Source organism: Pogona vitticeps, chromosome 1 (genome assembly GCF_051106095.1).
Source record: "Pogona vitticeps strain Pit_001003342236 chromosome 1, PviZW2.1, whole genome shotgun sequence".
Classification (NCBI taxonomy): domain Eukaryota; kingdom Metazoa; phylum Chordata; class Lepidosauria; order Squamata; family Agamidae; genus Pogona; species Pogona vitticeps.
Genome location: NC_135783.1, coordinates 235,424,387 through 235,451,896, shown reverse-complemented (window position 1 = coordinate 235,451,896; position 27,510 = coordinate 235,424,387). Strand labels below are relative to the sequence as shown.

Below are 27,510 nucleotides of genomic sequence, written 5' to 3'. Positions count from 1 at the left end.
TTTATATCATTTCAAATAGCTTCAACATAGTGTAAGTTTTTATAGGGGCTCACAATTCTGGTATGGATTATGGTGCATACACATGCAACTCTAATCTGTGGTAGGAACAGAAAAGTTAAAAAGTTGTTGTGTCATTTTCTCCCCAGAAGTTAAAGGGTCTTTTGATGCTCTTCTAACTAAAAGAAGTCATTTGTGTCCAGCTATATATAAATGAGCCCCAACAAATTAGACCTACAGTCAGATATTGTTGCAGATTACTTTTTCTGGAGTTAGGAGAAAAAATGATCTTGATGTTTGTTGATTTTTAATTGTTTTTACAAGAAGCAATGCAATAATACAGTTTTTTAGTCTTCTACTGAGATTATATTTGACCTTCCCAAGAGTATATTAAGTTGTGAAATTAATAAAATCATTTGGCATTTTTCTTTTATTTTTAGATGGAAATCCCTTCTTCCAGCATAATAAATAAATACATTGCTTGCCAAGGTCCTTTACCCAACACTTGTCCTGATTTTTGGCAGATGACGTGGGAGCAAGGTTCTTCTATGGTGGTTATGTTAACCACTCAAGTGGAACGAGGCAGAGTAAGATGGAGTGTAATTTTAACTCTTAAAACAAGTAGCAAATCTCGTCGAAGCAAGTGCTTTTTTAAAAACAATGTTTCTTTTCCTGTACTGTTAAAATGTTTCCAAAAATGTATTGTATTTATACATAACTTTTCTGCCACAGCCATAAAGACAGTTTACAGCAGGAGTTTTAAACTCAATTTACCTGGGGGCCGCTAGAGACAGAGTCTGGGTGAGGCTGGGCCGCATCAGATTTTCTGCCAAGCGGAGCAAGAGCCTGAGGAAGCCGCCCAAGAGTTTCCTTAGCCGACAGACAGGTGGGCTGGCTGGCAGGCTGCAGTTCTGGATGGAGGGTGCAAGAGGTGCTGTCTTGGGAGAGAGCTGGCAAGCGAGGCAAGGCTTTTTTTTTACTCTTGACAGCACAGGATGTGTGGGCACTTTGGGGGGGCAGGCAAGGCGAGGGCCACAAACTATCATCTGGGGGGCCACAAATGGCCCCCGGGCGGCATGTTTGAGACCCCTGGTTTACAGATTTTAGAACACTAAAGCAAGTGTACTTCTCTCAGATTGGTGGTGCCATCACCAACTAATGGCATGAGTTTTCTGGCTTGGGCTTGTTTCAGGTCATGGTAGTGTAAGACATCCTTTAAGAGCACCCCTCCTCTTTGAACCTGTTGTATCTTTTAAATTATGTTCTGAGTTGTATCAGTTAGTGGTTTTGGGGCTCAGAATGACATAATAAAGCTCTAAACAAGGTGCCCAAGATGTCTGTAGGAACAATTTCTCCAGTCTACTGCCACCAACAGTATGGCTTAGCTTACTGTTCTATTCTTTCACAAAGTACATTTATACATTAAGGTGTCTAGAAAAGTATATAAAATAAAATAAATCCACGTGGAGGGTCTAGACCCGCTGTCATTCAATGTTGCTACTATCCCTCTCCATTCTTTGAGAGGAGAGGAGCTTCCTCTCTCTGTGGAGGTGCTTCACTCAACCAGAACCCTAGAAAAACATCATTATAGATCCTGTGAAAAGCCTCCAGAGGCAGAAAGGCTCTTCTCTGTCCAGAGTTTTTCTTTATGTGAGGAGAGTAACTTCAGAGTGGAGTGAGGTAGAGCACAGTATCTCCTTGTGTTTATTTTACCTGGTCGCATGGAGATTTGATCTCTCACCTTTCTGTTGCCTTCTCCTTGGAATGTTTTTGTCTTAGCAATTAAATTTAATTAGTTCTCCCATGTACTTTGGATGATTCATGCTATTTCAGTTTTAAAAGATTTTGGAGAGAATTTGGAGCTGTCATTGTTATTGTCTGTATTTCTGGGGTTTTTTGTGGCTATTATTTAGCTTCTTTGAGAACTTCTTTGAGTGGGAGTAAGTACCGTATTTTTTGCACCATAAGACGCACTTTCCCCCCTCCAAAATGTGGGTGGGGAAGTCAGTGCGTCTAATGGTGTGAATGCAGCAATTTCGTCGCTGCTGGCCCTGTGGGGGGGAGCGTCGCAAGGGTCCGGGTGAGCCTTCCAGGACCCTTGCGAGGCTCCCCCACGCCCCCACGGGGCCAGCACCGGCGAAATCGCCAGCTTCCAGGTGGGGGGAACGTCGCAAGGGTCCTGGGAGCTCACTCAGATCCTTGCGACGCTCCTCCCACCCACGCACCAGCCAGCACTGGCAAAATCGTCAGGTTCTGGGAGTGTTTTGAGGCTTCCCAAGCCTCAAAACACTCCCAGAACCTGGCGATTTTACCCCCCCTGGTCCCATGGGGGGGTGGAGGGTGGCAAGGGTCCAAGGGAGCCTTCCAGGACCCTTGCCACCCTCCCCCCACCCCCCCGCGGGGCCAGCCCTGGCGAAATCGCCAGGTTCTGGGAGTGTTTGGAAGCTTGATAAGCCTCCAAACACTCTCAGAAGCTGGCGATTTTAACCCCCCCCGCTCTGTGGGGGGTGGGGGGAGGGTGGCAAGGGTCCAAGGGAGCCTCCCTTGGACCCTTGCCACCCACCCCCCGCGGGGCCAGCACTGGCAAAATCGCCAGGTTCTGGGGGTGTTTGGAGGCTTCCCAAGCCTCAAAACACTCCCAGAAGCTGGCGATTTTACCCCACCTGGTCCCATGGGGGGTGGGTGGAGGGTGGCAAGGGTCCAAGGGAGCCTTCCAGGACCCTTGCCACCCTCCCCCCACCCCCCCGCGGGGCCAGCCCTGGCGAAATCGCCAGGTTCTGGGAGTGTTTGGAAGCTTGATAAGCCTCCAAACACTCTCAGAAGCTGGCGATTTTAACCCCCACCCGCTCTGTGGGGGGTGGGGGGAGGGTGGCAAGGGTCCAAGGGAGCCTCCCTTGGACCCTTGCCACCCTCCCCCCACCCCCCGCGGGGCCAGCACTGGCAAAATCGCCAGGTTCTGGGGGTGTTTGGAGGCTTCCCAAGCATCAAAACACTCCCAGAAGCTGGCGATTTTACCCCCCCGGTCCCAGGGGGGCGGTGGAGGGTGGCAAGGGTCCAAGGGAGCCTTCCAGGACCCTTGCCACCCTCCCCCCACCCCCCCGCGGGGCCAGCCCTGGCGAAATCGCCAGGTTCTGGGAGTGTTTGGAAGCTTGATAAGCCTCCAAGCACTCTCAGAAGCTGGCGATTTTAACCCCCCCCACTCTGTGGGGGGTGGGGGGAGGGTGGCAAGGGTCCAAGGGAGCCTCCCTTGGACCCTTGCCACCCACCCCCCGCGGGGCCAGCACTGGCAAAATCGCCAGGTTCTGGGGGTGTTTGGAGGCTTCCCAAGCCTCAAAACACTCCCAGAAGCTGGCGATTTTACCCCCCCTGGTCCCATGGGGGGTGGGTGGAGGGTGGCAAGGGTCCAAGGGAGCCTTCCAGGACCCTTGCCACCCTCCCCCCACCCCCCGCGGGGCCAGCACTGGCAAAATCGCCAGGTTCTGGGGGTGTTTGGAGGCTTCCCAAGCCTCAAAACACTCCCAGAAGCTGGCGAATTTACCCCCCCCTGGCCCCATGGGGGGGTGGGGGAACGTGGCAAGGGTCCAAGGGAGCCTCCCAGGACCCTTGCCAGGCTCCCCCCCCCCACGAGGACAGCGGGGGCAAAATCGGGAGCTTCCAGGACCTTTTCTGAGCCTGGAAAGGCTCAGAAAAGGTCCTGGAAGCTGCCTATTTTGCCCCCTCTGTTGCCCGGGGGAGGCAGGGTGAGTCTCCAAAGGGTCCTAGGGTGTGTTCTAGGACCCTTTGGAGACTCACCCTGCCTCCCCCGGGGGCCAGAAGGGGCAAAATCGCCACCTTCTGGGGCTCTTTTGAGGCTTGGGAAGCCTCAGAAGAGCCCCAGAAGGTGGCGATTTTGCCCCCTCTGGCCCCTGAGGGAGGCAGGGTGAGTCTCCAAAGGGTCCTAGAACACACCCTAGGACTCTTTGGAGACTGACCCTGCCTCCCCTGGGGGCCAGAGGGGATGAAACCGCCACCTTTGGGGGCTCTTCTGAGGCTTGGGAAACTTCAGAAGAGCCCCAGAAGCTGGCGATTTCACCCCCTCTGGCCCCCGAGGGAGGCAGGGGGAGGCTCCAAAGGGTCCTGGAACACACCCTAGGACCCTAGGGTGTGTTCCATAAGATGGACCTCTCCATAAGGCTCACCAAGTTTTAGGAGAAGAAAGCAGATAATTTTTTTCCTGTTTTCTTCTCCTAAAAATTTGGTGCGTCTTATGGAAAGGTGCGTCTTATGGAGCGAAAAATACGGTAAATAACACTAGGTGCCAATGATAAAATGTGAATTACCATATAATTTCAGTAACTCCAAAAGCATCCATATCACTGTAAAAAGACTTATACTTCAAAAAACTGCTGTTGGATTAAAGAAAATACATAGCTATGTAGAGATAATTGTGTTAACAGGAGACATGGGGGAATTTGATAATTTTTTTTAGTTAATCATGGAGTTAATTTCCAGGAGAATAGAGTGTCAGCATAGAGATCAACTGTTAGAGAAGTTCTGAGTTCTTCAGCTATGTTGGACTATTATAATTTTGGATCACATTCTAGCTAAAGTTTAATTGAGTGTCAATTAGTCACTGGATTATTAATATAGATCATGTAAGAAGTAACCCACTTCATTTATAGGCTTTAATGCGTGTCTCATGCCACAGTTGGAGATAACTACAAGATATCGGGGGCAAAAAGCTGCTTTTGAAAACTGAGGAGCATTTAAAAACAATTCCTCTTGGTTTTAGGTAAAATGCCATCAGTACTGGCCAGAGCCTGGTGGAAGCTCCTTATATGGGAATTTCCAGATCACTTGCCATTCAGAAGAAGGAAATCCTGCTTATGTCTTCAGAGAGATGACATTATCTAACCTGGAGGTAAGACACATAATTCAATATGATTTTTTTAGTAACCCTAAATCTGAAAACATTTCTCTTCAGAATTTTATTGCAGTCATATTTTATCTGTTAGTTTTAGACTTCTTTGAGAAATAGTTCACAGTATTGATACTAATTCTTAGCATTTGTTCAAAATATATAATATATATATTATATTAATCACTTCAAAAATCTAAATGTATATATCAATTCACCTCTTACGTAGTTTTAGTACGGCCTTTTAAACTGTTCCCTCAAATTTAATCCCAGTTTTGCATGACATTTACATCAGGGATCTGATTTTGTAAATACAGTACATAATATATTTAATCATGTAATGCTGGTCTCACCTCTGTTTAATCATTTTGAACTTGATTTAACTGATGTGACACATGGAAGTAAGTATGTGAAACACTTGAGATAGATTTGACTTTGAACATTAAACATTAAACATGTTATAGAAAGTCACTGAGTTGTTCAGTAACATCTGACCAAATTTTGTTTCACTAGAAAAATGAAAGTCGTCAGCTCACTCAAATCCAGTATATCGCATGGCCTGATCATGGGGTTCCTGATGATTCCAGTGATTTCCTGGATTTTGTATGTCTTGTCCGGAAAAAAAGAGCTGGCAGAGAAGAACCAATTATTGTTCACTGCAGGTATTTAGTTCACAGGAAAAATTTACTGTACCTTTTTGTCAGCCCTTTAATTGATAGTATTATTTCACTTCTACCGTTCTACATTTTCAGATATTCTGAATTCTCATGGTGCCTGACTGTAAATAGATTGGGATAGTAACAGATTTTACCCAGTGTCCGCAGTGCATTTTCATTCTTCACAAAAGCATGTCTATTTGTGTCATTGAGAGTATGGCTTAATAAGAAGCTGACGGCATATACCAAGATCCAGGTCTATAGAGCCTGTGTCCTGAGCACACTCCTGTACTGCAGTACTGTACTGGACCCTTCGTGCACGGTAGGAGAGGAAGCTGAACACGTTCCATATATGTTGTCTCCAGTGTATTTTTGGTATCACCTGGCAGGACAAGTTCCAAATAGAGTAGTCCTAGAACAAGCTGGAATTTTTAGCATGTATACATTACTGAAACAGTGACGTCTACGTTGGCTTGGGCATGTCGTGAGAATGGCTGGTGGTTGAATTCTAAAAGATCTCCTGTATGGAGAATTAGTGCAGGGAAATCGCCCCAGAGGTAGACCACAGCTTCGATACAAGGACATCTGCAAGCGGGATCTGATAATGTTTTGACCTTTTGGTTTGTCCCCTGCACATTGGGAGATTCTGCTGGTGTTGGCTTTAAGACTTTATTCTTCCTTTTGCTTTTTCTATACTAATGGGTTGGTTTTCTTGCTTGTGGGTGTGTTGTGCTCTCTGGAGGATTAATAGTCTTGCCTTTGGGCAAGTAAAATTAACTGGATGGTCTTTGACCCCTATTATTCCCTTTGTCCCTAATGGTGAAGGATATTCATGTTACCATTTGATGCCATCTTCTGGACAAAAATTAAAATTAGCCTATTACTAAAATTATGACATTTCTGTACCAGCTTAAAACAAGATAAGATGTAGAATGTAAGTAAACATGAGGGATATAATAGCAATTGGGGGATATAAACTGATCAAAAAGAACAGAGATAATAAAAAGGGAGGTGGAGTTGCAGTATATGTCAAAAATACACATTCCTGCACAGAAATACAGGAGGAGGAGATTGACTGTCCCATCAACAGCATCTGGAGCAATCTAGTTGGGGCGAAAAACAAAAACAACTTAGTAGTTGGAGTCTACTATTGACAGCCCAATCAAAGAGAGAAAGTGGATGAAACTTGAAAAACAAATTGTAGGGTTTTCAAAGAGACACGATGTAGTAATGATGGGAGATTTATATTATCCAGATATGTGTTGGAAGGCAAATTCTGCCAAGTATGGCCCTTCCAAAGAATTCCTGGCTTGTGTGGCTGATAATTTACTCCTACAAAAAGTGGAGAAAGAAACTAGAAGATTTGCTATCCTTGATTTTATTCTAACCAAAAGAGATAACTTGGTGGGGGAAGTGGCAGTAAGGGGAACTCTAGGCGAGAGTGACCATATCCTTCTAGAATTCTTGATTTCAAAGTAGAGTATAGCCACACACTTCTTCTGGATTTTTTTAAAAAGCCAATTTTAATATTTATTTATTTATTTAATTTATTTAATTTATTTAATTTATTTAATTTATTTAATTTATTTATTTAATTTATAACCCGCCCATCTAGACAGATAGTCTACTCTGGGTGGCATAACAAAGTTTAAAAACAATAATAATCTCAGAACAAGGATAAGTAAAGTCCCATGGCAGGAGATCCAGACTAGAAAAGGAGTCCAAGAAGGGTGGGATCTTCTAAAAAAAGAAATTCTAAAGGCACAACTACAACCTATTACAACAAGAAAAAAAGGTGGGAGGTGTCAAAACAGGCTAGTGTGGCTTCACAAAAAGCTCAGGGAGAACCTAAAAACCAAAAAAGACATGTACAGGAAGTAGAAAGAAGGCAAGGTCACCAAGGATGAGTAAAGACAAGTAGCAAGGAAATGCAGGGATGGTGTTAGGAGGGCAAAAGCTGAGAATGAGCTGAGGTTAGCTAGAGACACTAAAAGCAATAAAAACATTCTTCAGGTATGTTGTGAGTAGCAAAAGACATAGTGGCACAGCTCTGCAATTTGCATGGAAAAATTATAACAGGACAAAGAAAAGGCAGAGGTGCTCAATTCCTATTTTAGTTCAGTCTTTGCCCATAAAATAGAGCATGAACTTCCAAACAAATTGGAGGTACAAGTGTGTGTGTGTGGCGGGGGGGGGGGACAGGATTCTGGCTGGAGATTTATAAACAAATAGTCAAGGAATACCTTACCACCTTGAATGAGTTCAAATCTCCAGGGCCGGATGAACTGCATCAGGCCGGATGAACTGCATCTGGAGGAATAAGGAAACTGGCTGAAGAACTCTTAGAACTGCTGTCCATGATTTTCTTAAAATCATGGGAAATGGGTGAGGTGCCAGAGGATTGGAGGAGGGTCAATGTTCTCCCTATCTTAAAAAAGGGCAAAAAAGAGGAACCTGGGAACTAAGGGCCAGTGAGCCTTACATGAATGCCAGGCAAAGTTCTGGAACAGGTTATAAAGCAGTCATTGTGCAAGCACCTAGAAAACAATGCAATAATAATGAGAAGCCAACACGGATTTGCCAAAAACAATTCCTGCCGAACTACAGTGGTACCCCGCATAGCGACGTTAATCTGTTCCAGATTAATCGGCGCTATGCAAAAACATCACTAAACGGAACGGAAAACCCCATAGGAACGCATTAAACTTAGTTTAATGCGTTCCTATGGGGCCCTAAACTCACCGTTCAGCGATGTTCCTCCATAGCGCTGCCATTTTCGCGCCCTCGGTAAGCGAGGGCAGGGCGTGAAAACACTTGCGGCGTCCATTTTGGGCGTCCGGCAGCCATTTTGGAACCGCCGATCATCGCAATGCGATTTTTGCCCTATCAATGTGTAAGTATGGCCTTGTAGTCCCCTTCCAACTTCACTTTTCATGATTCTGTGATCTCAAATCAAATACTTTCATTTTAAAGGAAAATGCAGCACAGTTGCAGTTGATGTGACTAGTCATCTATAATGTGCTGATTCCAGCTTATAATTTATGGGAGTAATACTTAACAGAACATACTACTTGTGTATTGCAACTGAGGTGTTAATTGTTGTACTAAAAATAAAAATGTAAAATACTTGCTGTGGAATGAATAGTTCAAAGTAGGCAGCAATGACCACCAGAAGCAGACTTCTTTTTTCATATCCTATGAACAGATCAGGAGAAAAGATTCTATCTGAAGCTTTCCAGCTCCACTCTGCAAGCTAACTGACACAGTTTAGAGACTTCCAAGACAGACTCTAGATTTCAAAGCACAACAGACCAGCTCACTACACTTGCCCCTCCTCACCTTCCCTCTGCTGCCCCAGTCAGCAGAATATGGATGAACTTACAGTATTTCTAGTCATCATATATTTCAGAAATCTTAGAAAAGTGAGTGTAGAAATGAGCCTGGTTTGCAAACTCTAGAAAATGCTCTATGTTTGGCACTGTATTTTTAAGAAGTTAAAAAAGGTAGTTCATTGGAGAAAAATTAAATTGCATACGTATTTCTAAAAACCTAATTACAGTTCTAGAAATGTAAATCTTCTAGAAGTAATTCTTCTAAGGTACCTAATTGTTTTGTTTGCCATTTGTACTGCAGAAGCAGTAAGGATATGTTACAGAGTGGATTATTTTATGTTGTACATATGGATATAAAGACAGTCATTAGGCAAAAAATCCTTTAAAAGCAATTCAGTAGCACCATTCTGAAGTTATCACATGAACTCTCCCTCCTCAGTTCCTTTTTTTATTGCCACATTGTTGTTAGTGATTTAGTCATCTTAGGAAAATCTCAAAGGAAATGGGAAATACAGTGCTATGGATAAAGAATATCCTGTTACTGCAATAAAGTTATTTTATTGGTTGTTGTGCGTTTTTCGGGCTTTTTGGATGTGTTCTGAAGGTTGTTCTTCCTAATGTTTCGCCAATCTCTGTGGCCAGCATCTTCAGAGGACAACACTCTGTGCTCTGGTGCAGTTTGTTTGGGTGTTGAGTATTTATAGCTGTGAGATCAGCTTTTGTCCATTTCAGGAGATGGGTGATTATGGTGATCAGTGTGTTTTTGTTGTGGGTGTCTTGCTGTGATAAGGAGGAGAGATTATCTGTCACTGTGATTGATGAGTGTCGTTAGCTGGTCTTTTGTGTGTAGTGATCACTGGTCTTTGTGGCTGGGTAGAGTTCGTTGACCTTTTGCACACTGTATTTTTCAGTGCTGGGAACCAAGTTTTGTTGAGTTTCAAACTTTCTTCCTTTTTGTTGAAGTTCTGCTGGTGTTTGTGGATTTCATTGGCTTCCCTGTGCAGTCTAACGTAATGATTGCTGGTGTTGTCCAGTATTTCAGTATTTTGAAATATAATTTCATGTCCAGCTTGTTTTAGGGCATGTTCAGCTACTGCAGATTTTTCTGATTGTTTTAGTCTGCAGTGTCTCTCATGTTCTTTGATTCTGGTGTGGATGCTTTGTTTTGTGGTTCCAATATATAGTGGACCCTCGACTTACAGACGGCTCCAATTACAGACTTTTCAAATTACAGACTTCTCTGGCTGCAAAATTTAGGTTCGACTTGCAGCTGGAGAATCGACCTACAGATTGGGGAAAAAACCAAAATGGAACAAAAACGGCCAGATTAATCGGTTTTCAATGCATTGTAGGTCAATGGAGCCTCGACCTGCAGAATTTTCGGCCTGCAGCCACCATTCCAATACAGATTAATTCCATAAGTCAAGGGTCTGCTGTTTACCTGGCCACAACTGCAAGGTATCCGGTATACTCCTGCAGTGGTGAGGGGGTCCCTTCTGTTCTTTGTTGACCGTAACATTTGTTGTATTTTTGTGGTGGGCTTGAATACTGCTTGTAGGTTGTGTTTCTTCAAAAGTTTCCCCATGCGGTCTGTGACCTCTTTGATGTATGGCAGAAATACTTTATTTGTGGGTGGCTGTTTTTCTTCAGTTCGGTATTGTTTTCTTGGTTTGATGGCTCTTGTGATTTCATTTTTGGAGTAGCCATTTGCCAATTCAGATGGTTGAGTTCAGTGCTGAGGAACTGAGCTTCACAATTCCGATTTGCACGGTCTACCAGTGTTTTGATTATGCCTCTTTTTTGCTGTGGGTGGTGGTTGGAGTTTTTGTGTAGGTACCGGTCTGTGTAGTTGGGTTTTCTGTAGACCTTGTATCCCAGTCGGAGGTCAGTTTTGCATAGGACCATGACATCTAAGAACAGGAGTTGGCCCTCTGTTTCTTTTTCCATGCTGAATTGTATATTTGGGTGGATGCTATTGAGATGGTTTAGAAATTGTTCCAATTTTTCTTCACTGTGGTTACAAATTGCGAAGGTGTCATCCACATATTGGAACCAGAATGTGAGTGTGAAGGGTACCGAAGCCGAAATGCTCCATGTAGAAGTTTGCTATAACAGGGTGGTGGGGGTCCCCATGGCCATCTATCTGTTCATAGAATTCATTATCCCACTGAAAATAGCTGGTTGTTAGGCAGCGTTGGAAAAGGGCCTTGATGTCTTCTGGAAATATCTGCTGGATGAGTGTTAGGGTGTCCTTTATCAGTACCTTAATGAATAAGTATACTACATCAAAGCTGATCAGTCTGTCCCCAGGGTTGAGTTTTAGGGTGCTGATCTTGCTAATGAAATGTCCTGAGTCTTTGATGTAGGATGAGGTTTGTCCAATGTGGGTCTGTAGGAGGGTCGCTAGGTATTTGGCTAATTCATTCGTCCTTCAACGAATCTGCAAGACAGAAGCTCTCCCACCAAGACTATACGGACTCCCTAAAATCCACAAGGACTCAATCCCACTCAGGCCCATTGTAAGTACCATCGCCTCCCCAACATATGAATTAGCCAAATACCTAGCAACCCTCAGGCCACGGACTGGCACCGGCCCACGGACCAGGGGTTGATGACCTCTGGTATAATGGATAGCATGATATACCAAGACCCAGGAGACCTGGGTTTGAATCCTTTGCTCAACCATGGAAGCTCACTAGGGTATGAAACTGGTAAAAATACTCCTTAAATATTTCAATTGCCTTGAAAGCCCAATTAAGATTGCTATAAGTTGGTTTTGACTGGATGGCATTTAATATGTGACAATGTTAGAAAAGGCATACATTCCATATGGTAATATCAGATTTGTTTCAACAAAGAGAAGTGATTTGAAAGCAAATTCATATATTAGCATTAGTTTTATTTCCCTTTGAAATGAATTGTTTTTACCTCTAACATTGAGTTACCATGCCAATTTGGAAGATTTCAATGAGTAATAACATACTTGCTGACATGTGATTGCTTCATTGTCATAACAGCTATAAAATTATGTGAGTGTTCAAGTAACTGATAATAGAATTCCCGAAACAACTTATTTTTTTAAAGTTTTTTAGCTCTCAGTATGTAGATTAAACCCAGAAAAATATGATGAGTCGGAATATACAGTGATATTTTCCAAAGCTACAGTGTCACAGAAGATGCCATGTAAAAACAATAACCTTTTCAGTTCCCAAAGTATTCTATTTAATACATCAAGGTTTTCAGACATGTTACATGTTAAACATATTACACTGAAATTTAAGTTAAGAGAGTAAACCAAAATGTTCAGCATTTTAAAAATTGTTCTTCGTGGTCTCTTTGAATGTGCATGAATGGGCTAAGTCTGCACCTGTGCAGGGCTCCTTGGAATTTTCTTGAGCTTTCAGTCACGTGTTCGCTAGGATGTCCCATCCCCAGTGTACTTTCTCTGCCCAACTGAAGAGCCCCTTTGTTCCTTTTTGCTGCCACTGAGGTTAGATTCCTCTTGATGCTGGAGCTGCGTTGTGTCTCTGGTGAGCTGTTCCTTTTTACTTTTACTTTTTTCTTTTCTTTTTTTAAATTTTTTTTATTTTTAACCACTAGGGATAAGGTAAGCAGTACAAAATGTAGAGGGGGATATGGGGGGAAAGAGGGGGAAGGAGAACACAAAATATACTGTTATCCAATCTGTTCATGTTACGATATTTTCGCCTTTCTACAATTTGATTGCCCTCCAGGTTTCAATTTACAGTTACATCTTACTTTAATTCTATGTTATTCAAGCACTATCTGGTGACTCAGGCCATTTATATAATAAATCCCATCGTTCAGTTGCCCTGTGTATTGGACAGTCTTTCAGCACTTCTGATAGAATATCCATTTCTGCCACTTCCCATAGCTTCTCAATGAGTTTGTCTTGTTTCGGTATCTCCAATTTCTTCCAATTCTTAGCGTAAAGAATTCTGGCTGCAGTAACTATCTGTCTGTCTGTCTGTCTGTCTGTCTGTCTGTCTGTCTGTCTGTCTGTCTAAACTTATCTTACCTACCTACCTACCTACCTAAAGTAGGTAGTTCTTTGTCTTTATCTATCTATCTATCTATCTACAGTATATACAGTGGTGCCTCGCTAGAAGATGATAATCCGTTCCACTGAAATCGCTGTTTAGCGAAATCATTGTCTAGCGAAAAGCATTTCCCCATTGGAATGCATTGAAACCTGTTTAATGTGTTTCAATGGGGAAGAATTGTTGTTGTCTAGTGAAGATCGGCCATAGGAAAGCCGCTTTGCGAACTGCCGATCAGCTGTTTAAATTGCTGTCTTGCGAAGCTTAGGTTCCGAAAACACCTGTTTTGCGAGCGCAGAGGGAGATGTCAAAATCATCATCTAGCGAAAATCAGTTTGCGAAGCAGGGACCAAACATTGTCCAGCGAAATTCCTCCATAGGAATCACTGTTTTGCGAATCACTATAGCGATCACAAAAAGTCAATGTCTAGCGAAAAAACTGTCATGTTACTTTTCCATATTTGCAACCATTGATGAATATCAATATTATGTCCTATATTTTGTGCCCACCTAATCATGCATTCTTTTACCATCTCATCTTGCATTTTAGTTTCAAGCAAGTAATCATAAATTTTCTTAATTACTTTATCATTTGAGCCCAGCAGAAGTTTATCAAATATCATTTGTTCTGTGTAAAAGCCCTCTATTTTATCTTTTCTATACCTAGATCCCACGTGTTGTGGACCACCAGTGTAGATATATTTTTGGTATTTCTAACTCTTCTTTGGATCTTAACTCACAACCATTTTTAATAGATCTTAATATCTTAAAAGTTTCGCTTTTAACATGGAGCACAACACAAAGTGCACTTGATACTGCTCCCGAGCAGGAAGAGGCACACACTCTCTGGGAGATGCCTTCATGACAAGTGGGGCTCTGGTCTCATATACATTTCCCCCCCCCCACCCGCATCCCTCTGATCCAACAAACAACCATCTGCCTGCATCAGGAGTGGACAAATTATCTTCTCATAGCACCCTGGTGGCTATGCCAGCCATGGTTCACCACACTGAAAATGATGACATTGACTTTCTCCACTTCCCATGATTCTACCATCATCTAGCACAGAACAGCAGCAGTGTCACCCGCCCAGACCTCAAATTTCTCCACCTCACCACCTAGAGGATTCACCCCCATGGTAACTTCTTGCCGGAGCAACGAAACCATCTACCATCTTGCTGTACTCCTACAGATGGAATCCTTTTACTACCTTTGCACAGTCTAAGGACCTCTCAGCTGTACCACTTACTCTGGATACGCTTCTCTCTTTCATCCTATACCTCTTCAAACGTGGACTATCTCATTCCACCATAAAAGGTCTACATCGTGGCTATCATCACACATCAACCTGCAGGTTCAGAAATATCAACGTTTTCCCACCCAGCCCAAAAGAGGTTCCTTAGAGGGCTCAAAAACATTCAGCCTTCCCCCAAACCTCCACCCCTGCAGTCTCTGCAACTGTTACTCCACCATTTGACCTGTCCACCCTTTGAGCCTTTGGCCACTACTCCGCACAAGTTTCTTTCCCTTAAGACATTGTTCCTGGTCACCATTACATCTGCCAGACGGGCTAGTGAACTAGCAGCTCTGTGGGTAGATCCTCCTTCCACCCAGACAAAGTCACCCTCTACCCTGACGTCTCCTTCCTACTCAAGGTTTTCTCTGATTTTCACATCAAACAATCCATTGTCCTCCTGACTCTGTTCCCATTGCTTTCCTCGGACTTGGAACACATGTTCCAAATCTTTGTGAAGCATTCACTCGCCTTCTGTTTCTCGCACAGTAGATTTCATTAAGTCTCCTTGCCTATTCGTCTGTTGCCAGGGACCAAACAAGGTTATCAAGCATCTTCACAGATGCTTTCCTGTTGGACCATCCAGACCATCACCTTGGCTTATGAGCTGGCAAATAAGCCTTCACCTGCCTCGGTCAGGGCACACTCCACAAGAGCCATCTCTACATCCACAGCCTTGCTCAGAATAGGCATCCTTCAGTCTAGAGAGACTATGGTAACATGCTCTGAATCGAGGAGTGTCCTCTCCAGAGCATGAAGCCTGGGTAAAGTAATATGGAGGATAAGCTGTTACCCAAGCAGCAGATCCCCCCTCTCCACATTGCTGAAATGGTCCAATGGAAAGGCAAGAGCCAATACAACTGGTTCCAGCAACGTCGCAGGAGTTGGCAGAACGACACGAGCTGCCTTCGGGACTCCAGCTCCGGATTTTGCCTCTAGGTTAACTCCTGAAGCCTTTTCCATGAGTGGATATAGCCACAAGGCAGTGGAGGTTTGAAATCGGAGTTTTCCTTCTCCTAGATGGGCTGTCTTTCATGGCTGACCAGCCCCACCTACCTGGCCTGCTCTTTAATAGTGTGAAAGTATGATCTGACCCTTAAAACTTTCCTGCCTCCCAGGCTTATGCAAATCTAATTGGCTTTCCTATTTACCATAACGGCGCACGGTCCTGGGACACACCCTTGCTCAAATGCACTGATATTTCACACATTTGCAGGACAGCTACCTGGTCCAGGCCCTCCATGTTCATCTCACACTACAGGCTAGATGTTTGTGTCAAAAGGGATGCATATTTTGTACGGGCTGTCTTGACATCTATCCTATCATGATGGCCCACCTTCCATTAAGTTAGCTTGGTAATCAGCCATTCATGTGCATTCACAGAGACAACAAAGAAAAAAGAGTGGTTACCTAACTGTAACTCTGCTTCTTCCTCTACGCGGATGATGCCGTTCTAATTTCCCGCACCCGTGTGGGTTTGAAACGCCTACTCACTAGGTGCCTCGAATATCTTAACCAAAACAAGCTTCTACTAAACTGCGAAAAATCAAAAATTCTTGTTTTCTCCAAATCCTGGCGACCCTTAAAATGGGTAATCAATGGAAACACAATAGAACAGGTTAAGCATTTCAAATACCTTGGTATCAACTTTCAATATAACTTATTTTGGACACAACACCGTAATTCTGTTACAAATCTAGCCACTTCCAGCACCCTTGCAGTCTCCCGGTTTTTCTACAATACTGGCAACCAATTCATCCCTGCAGCCATAAAGGTTTTTAACGCTAAAGTTCAGGCCCAAATTCTATATGGTTGCCCTATATGGATCAGCTCATTCGACCATTCTATTGAGTGTATCCAGTCAAAATTTCTTCGCAAAATATTAGGGCTGCCTAATTGCGTCCCATACGCTGCTCTTTGCCTGGAAACCGGACAGACTTCAATCGAATCTAGAGCCTGGTTGATTACCTTCAAATACTGGCTGAGACTTCATAACGACCCTGATCCAAATAGTCTCATTTTTCAACTACTTCAAGATTCGTCCTCCTCCAACTGGCTTGCCATCATCGAGAAAAAAATTAGTGCTTTGGGTCTATGCTTGGACTCCTTCTATATGCTGTCTGCCTCTGAAACGTTTCAAATAATTAAACAAAGAGTCCTGGACATTGAGCAACAAAACCTTTACAATGCGGCTAACAAGACTTGTTCACCAGTGAAATTGTCTCTTCCTTGCAAATTTGGACATATAGCTTCATACCTCTCTGCACTAAGTAACCCCCAGCACCGGAGGGCGTTCTCATTGGCCCGGTTTAATGTGATGCCATCTGCAGTCCTGACGGGCAGATTTTTAAGGACCCCCCACGCAGATAGGCTTTGTTCATGCAAACAAAACTGTATCGATTCAATTTCCCATATCCTATTAGGGTGTCCCAAGTATACTGCCCCTCGTATCCAACTTTTAGAACCAATTTTAAAAAACAAATCAGGCCTCTCTGAAGCCGACAAAGTTTATTTTATGTTGAGTGACTCTTTACAGGATGTATCTGCGAGTGTAGCATCCTTTCTACACTATGTTACAATCCTGTGTAACAAAGACCAGCAAACTGTACTCCTCTTTTAACTTTCCTTTTATACGTTGTCTTGTCTATGCCAATAAAGGTCTGATTGATTGATTGATTGAACTCTGCTTCTTCAAGTGCTCATCTGTGAATCCACACGTCCCACCCTTCATCCGCCCTCTGTTCATCATCCATGTCTCCTTTTTTCTGACAGTGGCGGACTCTTCTTAGGAGCTGAAGGGCTCTTAAGATGGGCAGAGCATGCACACTAGGGGGGGAAACATTCTAGTGAACATGTGACTAAAAGCTCTAGAACCTTCCGAGGAGTCCTGCTCAGGCTCAGACTTAACCCATGTATGTGGATTCACAGCTGACCACTTGAAGAAACAGAGTTACAGGTAGGTAACCTCTCTTTTACAAACATAACAGTTTTTCAGTAAAATTTTAGCAAAACATTGAAGGAGCCAAGTTGGGTGAAACAAAAGAAATGTGCATTTTGCAGTTAAAACTGGCATTCTTTAATTAATCTTGGTGGACTTGAATTGTACTGAATGCCTTGAAAAAAAGTTTTTTTGCAATGTCTGATAAAATATATCAGACGTCGTGTAAAACATGGGTTCTCACCTTTTTCACCCTGTGGACTGGCTGGGGAAGGCGGGGCACCCTTGTGCTCGTGCACATGCTCAAATGGCAGTGTAGCGCTTGTGCAGGCGCTCGGGCGCATGTGCAAACAGTGGTGCAGTGGTCGCATGGGCACACTGGAGCGCAATTACATGTGCAAATCAGCTCTGGGGGGGTGAGTGGATGCGGAGGGTGGGGCGGGAGGTCTGTCTCTCTGGCCCGGTCCGACTCAGGCCACAGATTGGCACCGGACCGCGGACCGGGGGTTGGGGAGCTCTGGTGTAAAACATATCTAAGAATCTTTTTTTCTTGTTATCTGTCAGGTTTTTTTAGTACAGTAGTTATTCCTGAAATAATACAGTATTAGGTAGCAGAAAGGATTTATGGTTTTGATGTTTGTAAGTTATGCATGCATCCTAAATGTTTTGAAATACTGCATTTTAACTGTAATAAACATAGTAGTGCTTTCTTATTTTCCAGTGCTGGAATTGGACGAACGGGAGTTCTTATCACTATGGAAACAGCTATGTGTCTTATTGAGTGTAATCAGCCAGTATATCCCTTGGATATTGTAAGAACGATGAGGGATCAAAGGGCCATGATGATCCAAACTCCTGTAAGTTATTGATCCACAGTGGAACAATTTAGCTCCAGTAAAACACATACCTACACTATTTATAAAAGGAATTGTTACAATATACGTAGGTACCGACTTTCGTCTAAATGTTAAATGCAACCTTTTCATGGGACTTAAATTTTTTGGTGGACAGTTATATGATTTCTCAATAAGCTGTGATTTGAAAATGTGAAACCAACTTAGGGAATGAATACATGCTTCTCTACACCATTGTAGCATTTCCTTCCTCAACTGCTCCTTCCCAATTTTCTGAGAGAAATACACTTTAAATATATATATATATATATTTTTTTTGGGGGGGGGAATCTTTATCTTCACTTTTTTAAAAATTGTGGTTAAACAACTGTACATTTAATTTAAAGAAAATAAAATATTCAGACTGATTAATATTTAATTTACTATGAAATTGTGGCCCAGAATCCTTTTAGATTTTAACTGCAACAATACAATGGCATGTATTGCAGCAATGACTTGCTACTGGTTAAATGAGTCACCACCACTTGTATTTCTTGTCGTGTGTGAGCTTGTGTAGTTGGCTCACAATGAAGGATTCAGGCAAATACTTAAAAATTAGGACCTATTTCCTGTTGAAATTTATGCCGTTTCACTTACACTATTGTAACTAACCAATAGGATTCTGAACAACTGTTAATAGGAAATTATATTTTAAAAGCTCAGTGAAGTAAACTATTTTTCAGAATATGAAAAACAGGGGCAGATGAAACATGGTCTACAGACTGTACGCAGCCTTCCAGGGCCTCCAGTATGGTTCTCTGACACCCTCATGCCGAAAATGTTTGTCATACAGAGATACACACTGGTGACCTCAGACATATTGTGGTGCGGGAAGAGGAGCAGTTGGCCATTTAAAACCTATTCTTTTTTTAGCCCAAAGTAGCCTTTTTATTTTTAAGAAAAAGTGGAAATGAGTCTCTCTCTTTTAAGTTTGAATAATTAGCAACTATGGCTTGTACCTGCCAAGGTTTGGGGAAGGGCTTACTGGCTACCTACCCCTGTAATAGATAGGCCAAAATCCAGTTTTAGAATAACCGGAATATGGAAGGGCAGTTCTGCAAGATATTCTCCCCCTCTTACAGGCTTCCACAATGTGGCCCATGCCCAACTTTGCTGCCCTGTGCAAGATGTGAAAATGTGAACAGATTATCTGCCAGATGGGAAACATGTGCTTGCCCTTTTGTCCTTATTGAAATAAGTGGAATTATGGCCATGTGGTGTTATATGGAGATGCAAGCACAACCAGAGACATGAAGTCTGTGGAGGAAAGTGTAGAATAAAAATGCATTGCATTGGGTCCAAATTGAGTAGGCTCACTTAAATAGGACAATCATGATTCTTATAAATTTCACTGAGAATGACATCCCTTAATAAACAGTGTGCTTAATATTTATTATTATACATTTGTCTTATTTATAGGCTCCCTTTCTCTCGGTAAGGAGACTCAGGGTGGCTTGCAATATAAAAAACAGAATTAAAAACACAATAAATTGTACATTAAAAATTAACTATAGAGCTGATTTTAAAACAATAAATAATTAAAAACATGTAAAATATTTTAAAGTATCTTAAATAAAAATGGGATGAAGGTATTCAGTCATGATTATTAAAAGCCTACCTGAAAAGGTGGGTCTGTTTGCTGTCAGCAGAAGGATAAAAGGGTGGGGGCCAACCTGAGCTACTAAAGGAGAGCATTCCGTAATCTGAGAGCAGACACAAATAAGGCCATCTCTCGTGACCCCATCAACCATTCCTGTGGTGGCAGTGGGATAGAGGGGAGGGTCTCCTCTAATTATCTTAGGTGCTGAGAAAGCTCATATGGGGAGATATGGTTCTTCAGGTAGCGTGGACCCAAGCCGTTTAGGGCTTTATAAATAATGACTAGCATTTTGCATTGGACCCGGAAACAGACTGGTAGTCAGTGCAGTGGGTTTTGATTAATTAACATGGATTCTTAAATTTTCTCATCATCCTATTTCATATTTTGGATTGTTACTTTTGTATACATTTTTGTGTGACAGGAGGTCCAAGAGTAGATTTCAAGGTGATTTTAATCAATAATTTAAGTCTTTTCCAAAAGACCAGTTTAAACCACTGGTATAAGCCAGATTTAAACCAGTTTGTAAATTAAGCATTTTATGAACGTGAATGCATATTAATTAGTTGCTGTAACAACTAAAACATATGGGCCAAAATCCTGCTGCCCTACGGTAGGCCCGTTGAACCATGGAGATTAAGTTAACACCTCCATAACTTCCATTGATTCAAATAGGCTGAACTCGGACTTACTATGCTAAGATTGTGAACCCAGAACAGTGTTTCTGCATGATATGGAAGGCATGTTAATATCATTTGAGTATGGGTTTTGCAATAATATTGTATCATAATATTTGCCTTAGAAGTCAGTTTTTTTCTGAAATTGCAAATTAGGCTATCATTTGATAATAGGCCATCAATCTACTTTTTAAAAGTGCATTTAGATTTCATTTTAAACCAAGTTACTTCTATAAAAGTGACACTGTTAGATAAATTTAATATCCAGTTTATAGCTGATCAATCAGTTTCAGTGTTTTAATTGTCAATATTCATCCAGCAAATGAGTCTCCTGTGTCAAACAGATATATAATAATTAGAGATAGGCACAATGTAAGTTGTACAAAGTAACCTGCGCAGCTCCACAGGTGCCATGCAGATCCTCCCCCGACTCCTTGTGCCGGCTTGACCACTCACTTGTGTTGCGTGCCGCCAGGCTCCTTCTTCTCCAGCACTGCTCCAGTCTGGGCTGCCGGAGGAGGCAGACATGAACAATCCAAGTTCTTGCCCAGATTGGAGTGTTGCCAGAGAACACCAACCCTGGTTGCATGCGACACCAGATGAGTGGCCCAACTGCCCCAGAAGATAGGGGGAGGATCCGTGTAGCACCTGTGGTACCATGCAGGTTACTTTGTACAAAGTCATGCCCATCTCTAATAATAATAATAATCTTAGAACTGCAGAGCTGGAAGGGACCCTACGGATCATCGAGTCTAGCCCCTGTCGAGGAGACACCATGAGGAATCAAACTCCCAACCTCTGGCTCCACAGCCAGATACCTAAACCCACTGAGCTAGCCAGCAGTTAGCAGTTCTAGTAGCACATATCTAAGATAGGTGATCCTGCATTGTGTGCAATATCTCCTTCCCCATTCCCTCCCCTAGGTATGGAGTTGATCAGCAAAGTCAGAGCTGATGCTTCTGATTCACTGTTTGCTTCTCAGGAATGTCATCTGTGCATTCCAGATATTTCCCCTTCAAAACACATTTTCATGCATACATTAGAAAAAAATATACGAACATAATGAGTTTCTACTTTCTCTGTATCAGGGCGCACAGACTACAAAGCAAACAATTAATAATATTTTAATGTATTCAGAGTTTGTAAGACGAAATGAATGAAGAGACTTGCTTTTAAAGTTAAAAAAGAAATTAAAGCACACAAAGACAAGTAATTGTCCTATTTTTAATCTTCCATGTTTTAATAATAAATTTTGAATTGGATTTCTAGGTTTGTTCCACTATAGCAGAAAAAATAGTCTCTTGTATATGCACATATACATATTAGACCTTAGTTTTCTCAGAATACAATACAAATATGAAATACACCATTTTAAATTGCTGCAAAGTCACTTTTTCAAATTGTATAACATTTGTTAAATATTTCATATTTTATGGACTTTCAATAATATATCTAATGTTCAGTGGAACTTGCAGTTGTCTGATAAAGAGTTCCATAGGTCTTAGCTTGAGCAACAAAGCCTCAGTGAATTGTGCAACAGAATCAAAGTATCAGATTTGACAATGGTGTAAGATGAAAATAGGTTATCAAGCTTTGAGTTAGGGAAATTACATTGTTATATGCAACTTGTAAGTGTTAGATGTATATTTAGCCTTTTCCTCAATTTAAACCCCTCTTCTAAAGTAATTAACAGATAAAAACAGTTTAACCAAAGTAATTTTCACTTCTATCGTCACTACTGATTCAGTGTTTACCTGCATATACAGTTTCTTGCATAGAAATAGAACTGTTCATTCACATAATTAGTAAGTGTTAGATGTACTGAGTGTTTGATAAAAACAATACAGCTAAAACAGTACTTGAGGAGCTTTAGTGGAATAACTCAGAGCTGGAGGTAAAGAAGGTATTTATAGAAGGTAGCCATTTGTTCAGAGGATGCAAGTTTATCTTTAACATTTTTTTGAAGTATTGATGTCTATCAGAATATTCTGATAGTCCATTGATAATATCTGAAAACAATTCTGCCCTTACAACTTACCTTCTGTTTTTCTCGTTCTTATAAATTACTGCGTTGTATTTTCAGAGTCAATACAGATTTGTTTGTGAAGCTATTTTGAAAGTGTACGAAGAAGAGCTTGTTAGACCTTTAAAGACATCACTGCAGTAATAGAAAGCAAAAGATACCTTTCAGAAGAATCCATGTAAGACACTGGCTGCATTCGTCATGCCATAACTCTGCTTGCAAGAAATGGTGTCTGAAAAACAATGAAGAACTGAAAAAGACTTGGAAAAACTTCAGCACTATTGCACTTTATGTTGAAACTGAAAACCGGTCTCTAAAACACAATGATTTTTCTGTGTTGGAAGACTCTCAGTGCATTGCTTCGACAAACCACAGACTGAATGGACTATGTGCATTTTGGATAGCTTTCCAGACTTCATTGTAGTGCCATATAGTCCCTTTTGTTTGAACTCCATCAAAAAAGGGGGGAAAAAAGCTTGGAACACTTTCACTTCATCTGACACTTCTCTTTCTAAAGCAACAACAATACATACAAAGCCATTTCTTCCTGTGCTACATTTAACTTGCTGTTAAGGTTCTCACTGTCTCTCTTATTTTGGTGAAATATTAGCAATATTACTGCTACTAGACACACTGCCTACTGAAGCAACATAGTTTTGCCCTATGCCCTTCTAAAGTTTAATCTGCATAGTAATGAAAAACTGCAGTCTGTTCTAACCCAACAGTAAAGGCCCATTTAACCTGCAGCTTGTTTAGGGTGGGGTAGGAAAGAGGTTAATTTCAACCGGTAGCTATGTTTCTCAGCATGTTGTAACATTGGTGTGTTGTGTTCTGAAACATCTGGTCACATTTCCTAATGGAAAGGATGCATGTATTTTGTCTTAACCCCTTCAGTGCCTTGAGATGTAAGGTATTGGCCCTAAAGGGAAAGTTTCATCATTGTTACATTTCAGTGGGTTCCCATTTTAAAGCATGGCCCTTGGTGCTTAGAATGTGGTATTGTGCACAGGCACAGCCATACCATTCCTTCTCTTTCTTTAAGTACCTGCATGCTACTGTGGGTAGCGAAAGCACCCCAGCCTATTAAATACGTAATTATTGTTTACTCTGTGAAATGAAGTAAAAAAATCTGACACATTCCTTTTGATTGGTAAAATGTAAGCAACACTTATGAAAAGTCAGTATATAATGTTCTAGAATTTGTTCCTCCATTTTACTGGTACATTGAGAAAAAGAGTTATAGCTTGAATAGAATAAAACTTTTTAATAACACTGATCCTCCACATTAAACCTGTAAAGTCAAAGTAAGCCTTCCCAAACACATTTGTTTTCTTTGAGTCTACATTTGTTGTTTTTCAGATTAGATTTGTATTCAGCTATGTTTTTAAAAGCAAAAAAAGGGGGGAATATCCATAACTTTGTCCACAAAATACGTCATTTTTCCATGCGTTCTTTAGGGTCTTAGTGATGCTTTGTGCAGTGAAACTGGTTGTGTATTTCCTTTTAAGTCACTAATTCGTATACAATTGGAAAGTGTTCATTCATATAGTATCTGAGTTCATTCTAGGGTCAGGTACAGATTTTTCTCTTCTTTTCAAAATATACTTCTAGGACAGTTAAAGCCACTTTGCTGGTAAGTTTGCCCAGATTCTAGCACAATAAGTTTGAGAGCTGTTTTTTTTCTTTCTGAAAACATAATCTGCCCTGCCCTGTGACTAAAAGTTTTGATTAATGACCCAGTTGTGTTTTTTAAACAAGACACCTAAAGTATAGAATGAAAATACAGAATGTTTTAAGATGTGTTTTTAAACTATAATATTCATATATAATGGGCTGCAGGTAATGAGGCTGGAGGATGGCTTTGTTCATGCTAGCAGAAGCATCGGTATTCTGAGTGGAGTTGACTACTTCTATTTGCATGCTTCCACAGACAGTAAGAGTTTATAAATTAAGAGAGAATGACCAAGATCTTGTTCTGTACTGCTACACAAAATGCATAACTTTCAGAGGCAAATTGTCTCAAAGCAAGAAAACTCATTAGACATGCTCTGTTGCATACTGAGTTGTGCAATAGATGTTTACAGAGATTTCTTAATTTACAGCAATTTGCCCCCCCCCCAAGTTATGCTTTTTGTGTAGCAGTAGAACAGGATTTCAGCCAACATGTGAGTGATTTTGTCCATTTTTGAAATAACAAATATTTGTCTACTATTCTGCCAGCAGGAGATCTGCTCTCATACACATGAATGGAAATAACCTTTATTCAAAGACTAGATCCAAATCTTGTTATATACAATTTATTCACAGTGAGCTTAAATTATTTGGTGCACAGCTATGATGGCCCCATATCCTGATGCCAAATAAAATAGCAAATAGAAAAGATTTAGATATTTTAAAAAACCTTATTGGCAGACGTGTTTGACTTATTTACAAAGCAAACCTAGTAATCTGGATTTTATGATGTTAAAATTTAATATAACTTCTTGTTTGGGTAGGGGTAAAAATGAATACCACTTCTTGCCGGTGATTCCTTTTACACAGTTGTGATAAGATGGCATTAGCTAGAATGAGCTCCTTAAAAATCCCATTCTTAACTGAGCAGTTGTCCTATCTGTAAGGAATATAGTGTATGGGGATATATGTGTCCACATAGTGGAACAATTTCTGATGTGCTCATATTTTTGACAGCTTTTTGAAGGCGATGGTTGGATCAAGTGTTATTCTGTATGAAGTAATAACTGTGAATCCACTGGCTGTTCCAAGTCTGATGCTATTTAGCAGAAATGACAAGTTGTAATATATTTTCAATATGCTTAGAGCAGTTCACGTGGCCAGATAATCCAAATATGATGACCAATTAAGGCAGAATCTTATTGCTGCCTTGTGCAATGTTAACACTCCGTTGATGGAGTTCTCTGTAATCTCCAGCTTGGCATTGCTCAAGCTAGAGATTGGTCCATTGAAATCAGTAGGGCTGAGGCTTGCGAAAGGGGTATTGGATCCCTCCTTGCACAAGCTGATTGAAAAGTTATACCACCCATACAATGGACAAAGAGGATTCTGTCTTGATAATTTTGCTGTGCAGTCATCTAAGCCATCCTTGGATATCAGTGGATATAAGCAATATAAGCAATGTCTAGCCACTTTGATGAAAAATCTGCAATGGTAATTTTTACCAACCAGTCAGAATGACAAGTAGGAAAGGAAAAAAGGCCAACATACTTCTTACTTGTGGTTTGTTTTAAGACGCTTGCTTCAGAAAACAGTACTTGGGAAGTTTTTATCCACGGGATTTGATTATTGTTTTTCTCAATTATTTTATACCATGGTATTGGTGATCTGCAGGACTAATTTAAGCATTTCTAGCATGTTAACATAAATATTATTTTTGCAGCCATTCTCGTGAAGCAACTTACAGTCTTAGCATTGCCAACATATAAATGGAAAATTATAAAGTGGATGAAGGGGAAAAAAACTAGATGGTATATAGCAGCACTGTATATCATCAGTATTTTAAATATGCTGATATTGTTACATGAGTTGCCAAAGCAGTTTGAATCAATGAAAAACATTTATATATAGTTTTGTTGGAGTATATTTTTGGTACTTCATATATTGCTCTAACATAAGGATAGAAACATTAGCTGCCTTAAAAGCCTCCACCTCCCCAGATATAAGCTGATTTAGGGCTTACTGCTCAGTAGCATTGAATAAATATTGAAAGAGATTAGTTTGGCAGGATCACCAGCTAATCAACAAGCTAGAGAAATGCACCTGTGGTAAATAGAATAGTAACAAATGAAAGCATTCTCACAAAATGTGAATTTTCATAAAATACATCATCCCATCATGGTATAGTCTTTAGTAATATTTTTATATGGCTTAAAATTAATACTGCTAATTACTTTGCATTGGGTTATGAAGATCTGTATCAAGCTAAAAGAAAAGAAAAAATATTTTTTGTATGTGTTTCATTCTGTACAAAACATGAATGTATGTTTCAGACATAATTACATATAAAGTGATGAGTGTTATGGTTGGATTTTACTGGATAATTATTTTCTTACTATTTGCTAAAAAAGATGGGGAGAAAAATTGTAACACTTCCTTTTTTAAAAATTCAGATTGTTTTCATTGTAAATAAGAGCAATAGGGTAATAGTTTTGTGCCAATGTATGTTACAGATGTATGTTTTTTTAATCTTGAAAATGATGATTATTTAAGGTACTTCTGAAAGTTGTCTAAATGCAGAAATCTAGGACTGTTCAAGACTTGCTAAAATTGCTTCTTTGCCTTTTTAAGTTGTGTGGCTTTTAGGTGTGGAAGTATACTTAAGGGTAAGTTAAATAACAAGTACCCACAATGTCAGTCCTTCTCCTAGGAACATGACTTTAAGCAAGTCAACTAATTATGTTACAGTACTTTGAAATGATCCCACCTTAATGTTCCACCTCCAGAGCTACAGTAATGTTCCTGCAGCATTACTACTTGTATAAGAACAGATTTTATTCTTCTTGGCACCAGGTGCTGTGCAATTCTAGAGGATCCCCAATCTTCGGGAGTGGATTTGAGGGGCTGAAGTCAAGAGAAGGAAATGAGAAAGCCTAGGTGTTTGGATTGGTATTTCTCATTCTAAAATGTACATTTTTTGAGAACTAGGTAAAGAGTAGGCCATAAATCATGTTAAGCTAAAGTGCTAGGTGTCCCCACTAAATAAAGCCTACAGCGTTATATCCTGTAGACCAAACTATTATACCACATTAATTTGCAATGAAAGTCATTCATGCTGCAACTTCCATTGGTGGCTTTCTTCAGGATTTTACAAATTCATTCTTGTAAATAAATAAAACGTATAGTTAGTTAATCCTACATTATCCCACGGCATTCATTACAGAAATCCTGCCCTCCTTTTACCACAGAAGGCACAAAATGCAAGTGAAGAGAGCTGGGGAAAGGTTTTAGCAGAAGCAGTATGTATGGCCAGTACTTTTCCATCAGCGGTGTGCAGATAGAACATCTGTGGAAGGTAGAAAAGCAGGGAAGGAAACCAGTCGCAGCTGTCCAGGGCAGCCAAGAAGTGGAAAGGTCATACGTGAAATCTTAGTGGTGTTCATAGCTTGTGGAGCATAACTCCACAAGGGTGGT

The 27,510-nt window shown here is 41.1% G+C and overlaps 1 protein-coding gene across 2 annotated transcripts in view; it reads left to right on the top strand.

Annotated features, from left to right (window-relative positions):
• The window catches only part of PTPN4 (protein tyrosine phosphatase non-receptor type 4), a 149,968-nt gene extending 123,322 nt beyond the window's left edge, over positions 1 to 26,646 (top strand). For both annotated transcript variants that reach the window (XM_020805515.3, XM_072985244.2), the window contains 5 exons: positions 438 to 584; positions 4,769 to 4,897; positions 5,408 to 5,556; positions 17,897 to 18,032; positions 22,426 to 26,646. In XM_020805515.3, coding sequence (XP_020661174.1) covers positions 438 to 584; positions 4,769 to 4,897; positions 5,408 to 5,556; positions 17,897 to 18,032; positions 22,426 to 22,509 — 645 coding nt within the window. In that variant the 3' untranslated portion in view covers positions 22,510 to 26,646. The remainder of the gene's footprint in view (positions 1 to 437; positions 585 to 4,768; positions 4,898 to 5,407; positions 5,557 to 17,896; positions 18,033 to 22,425) is intronic.
• The last annotated feature ends 864 nt before the right edge of the window (positions 26,647 to 27,510 follow it).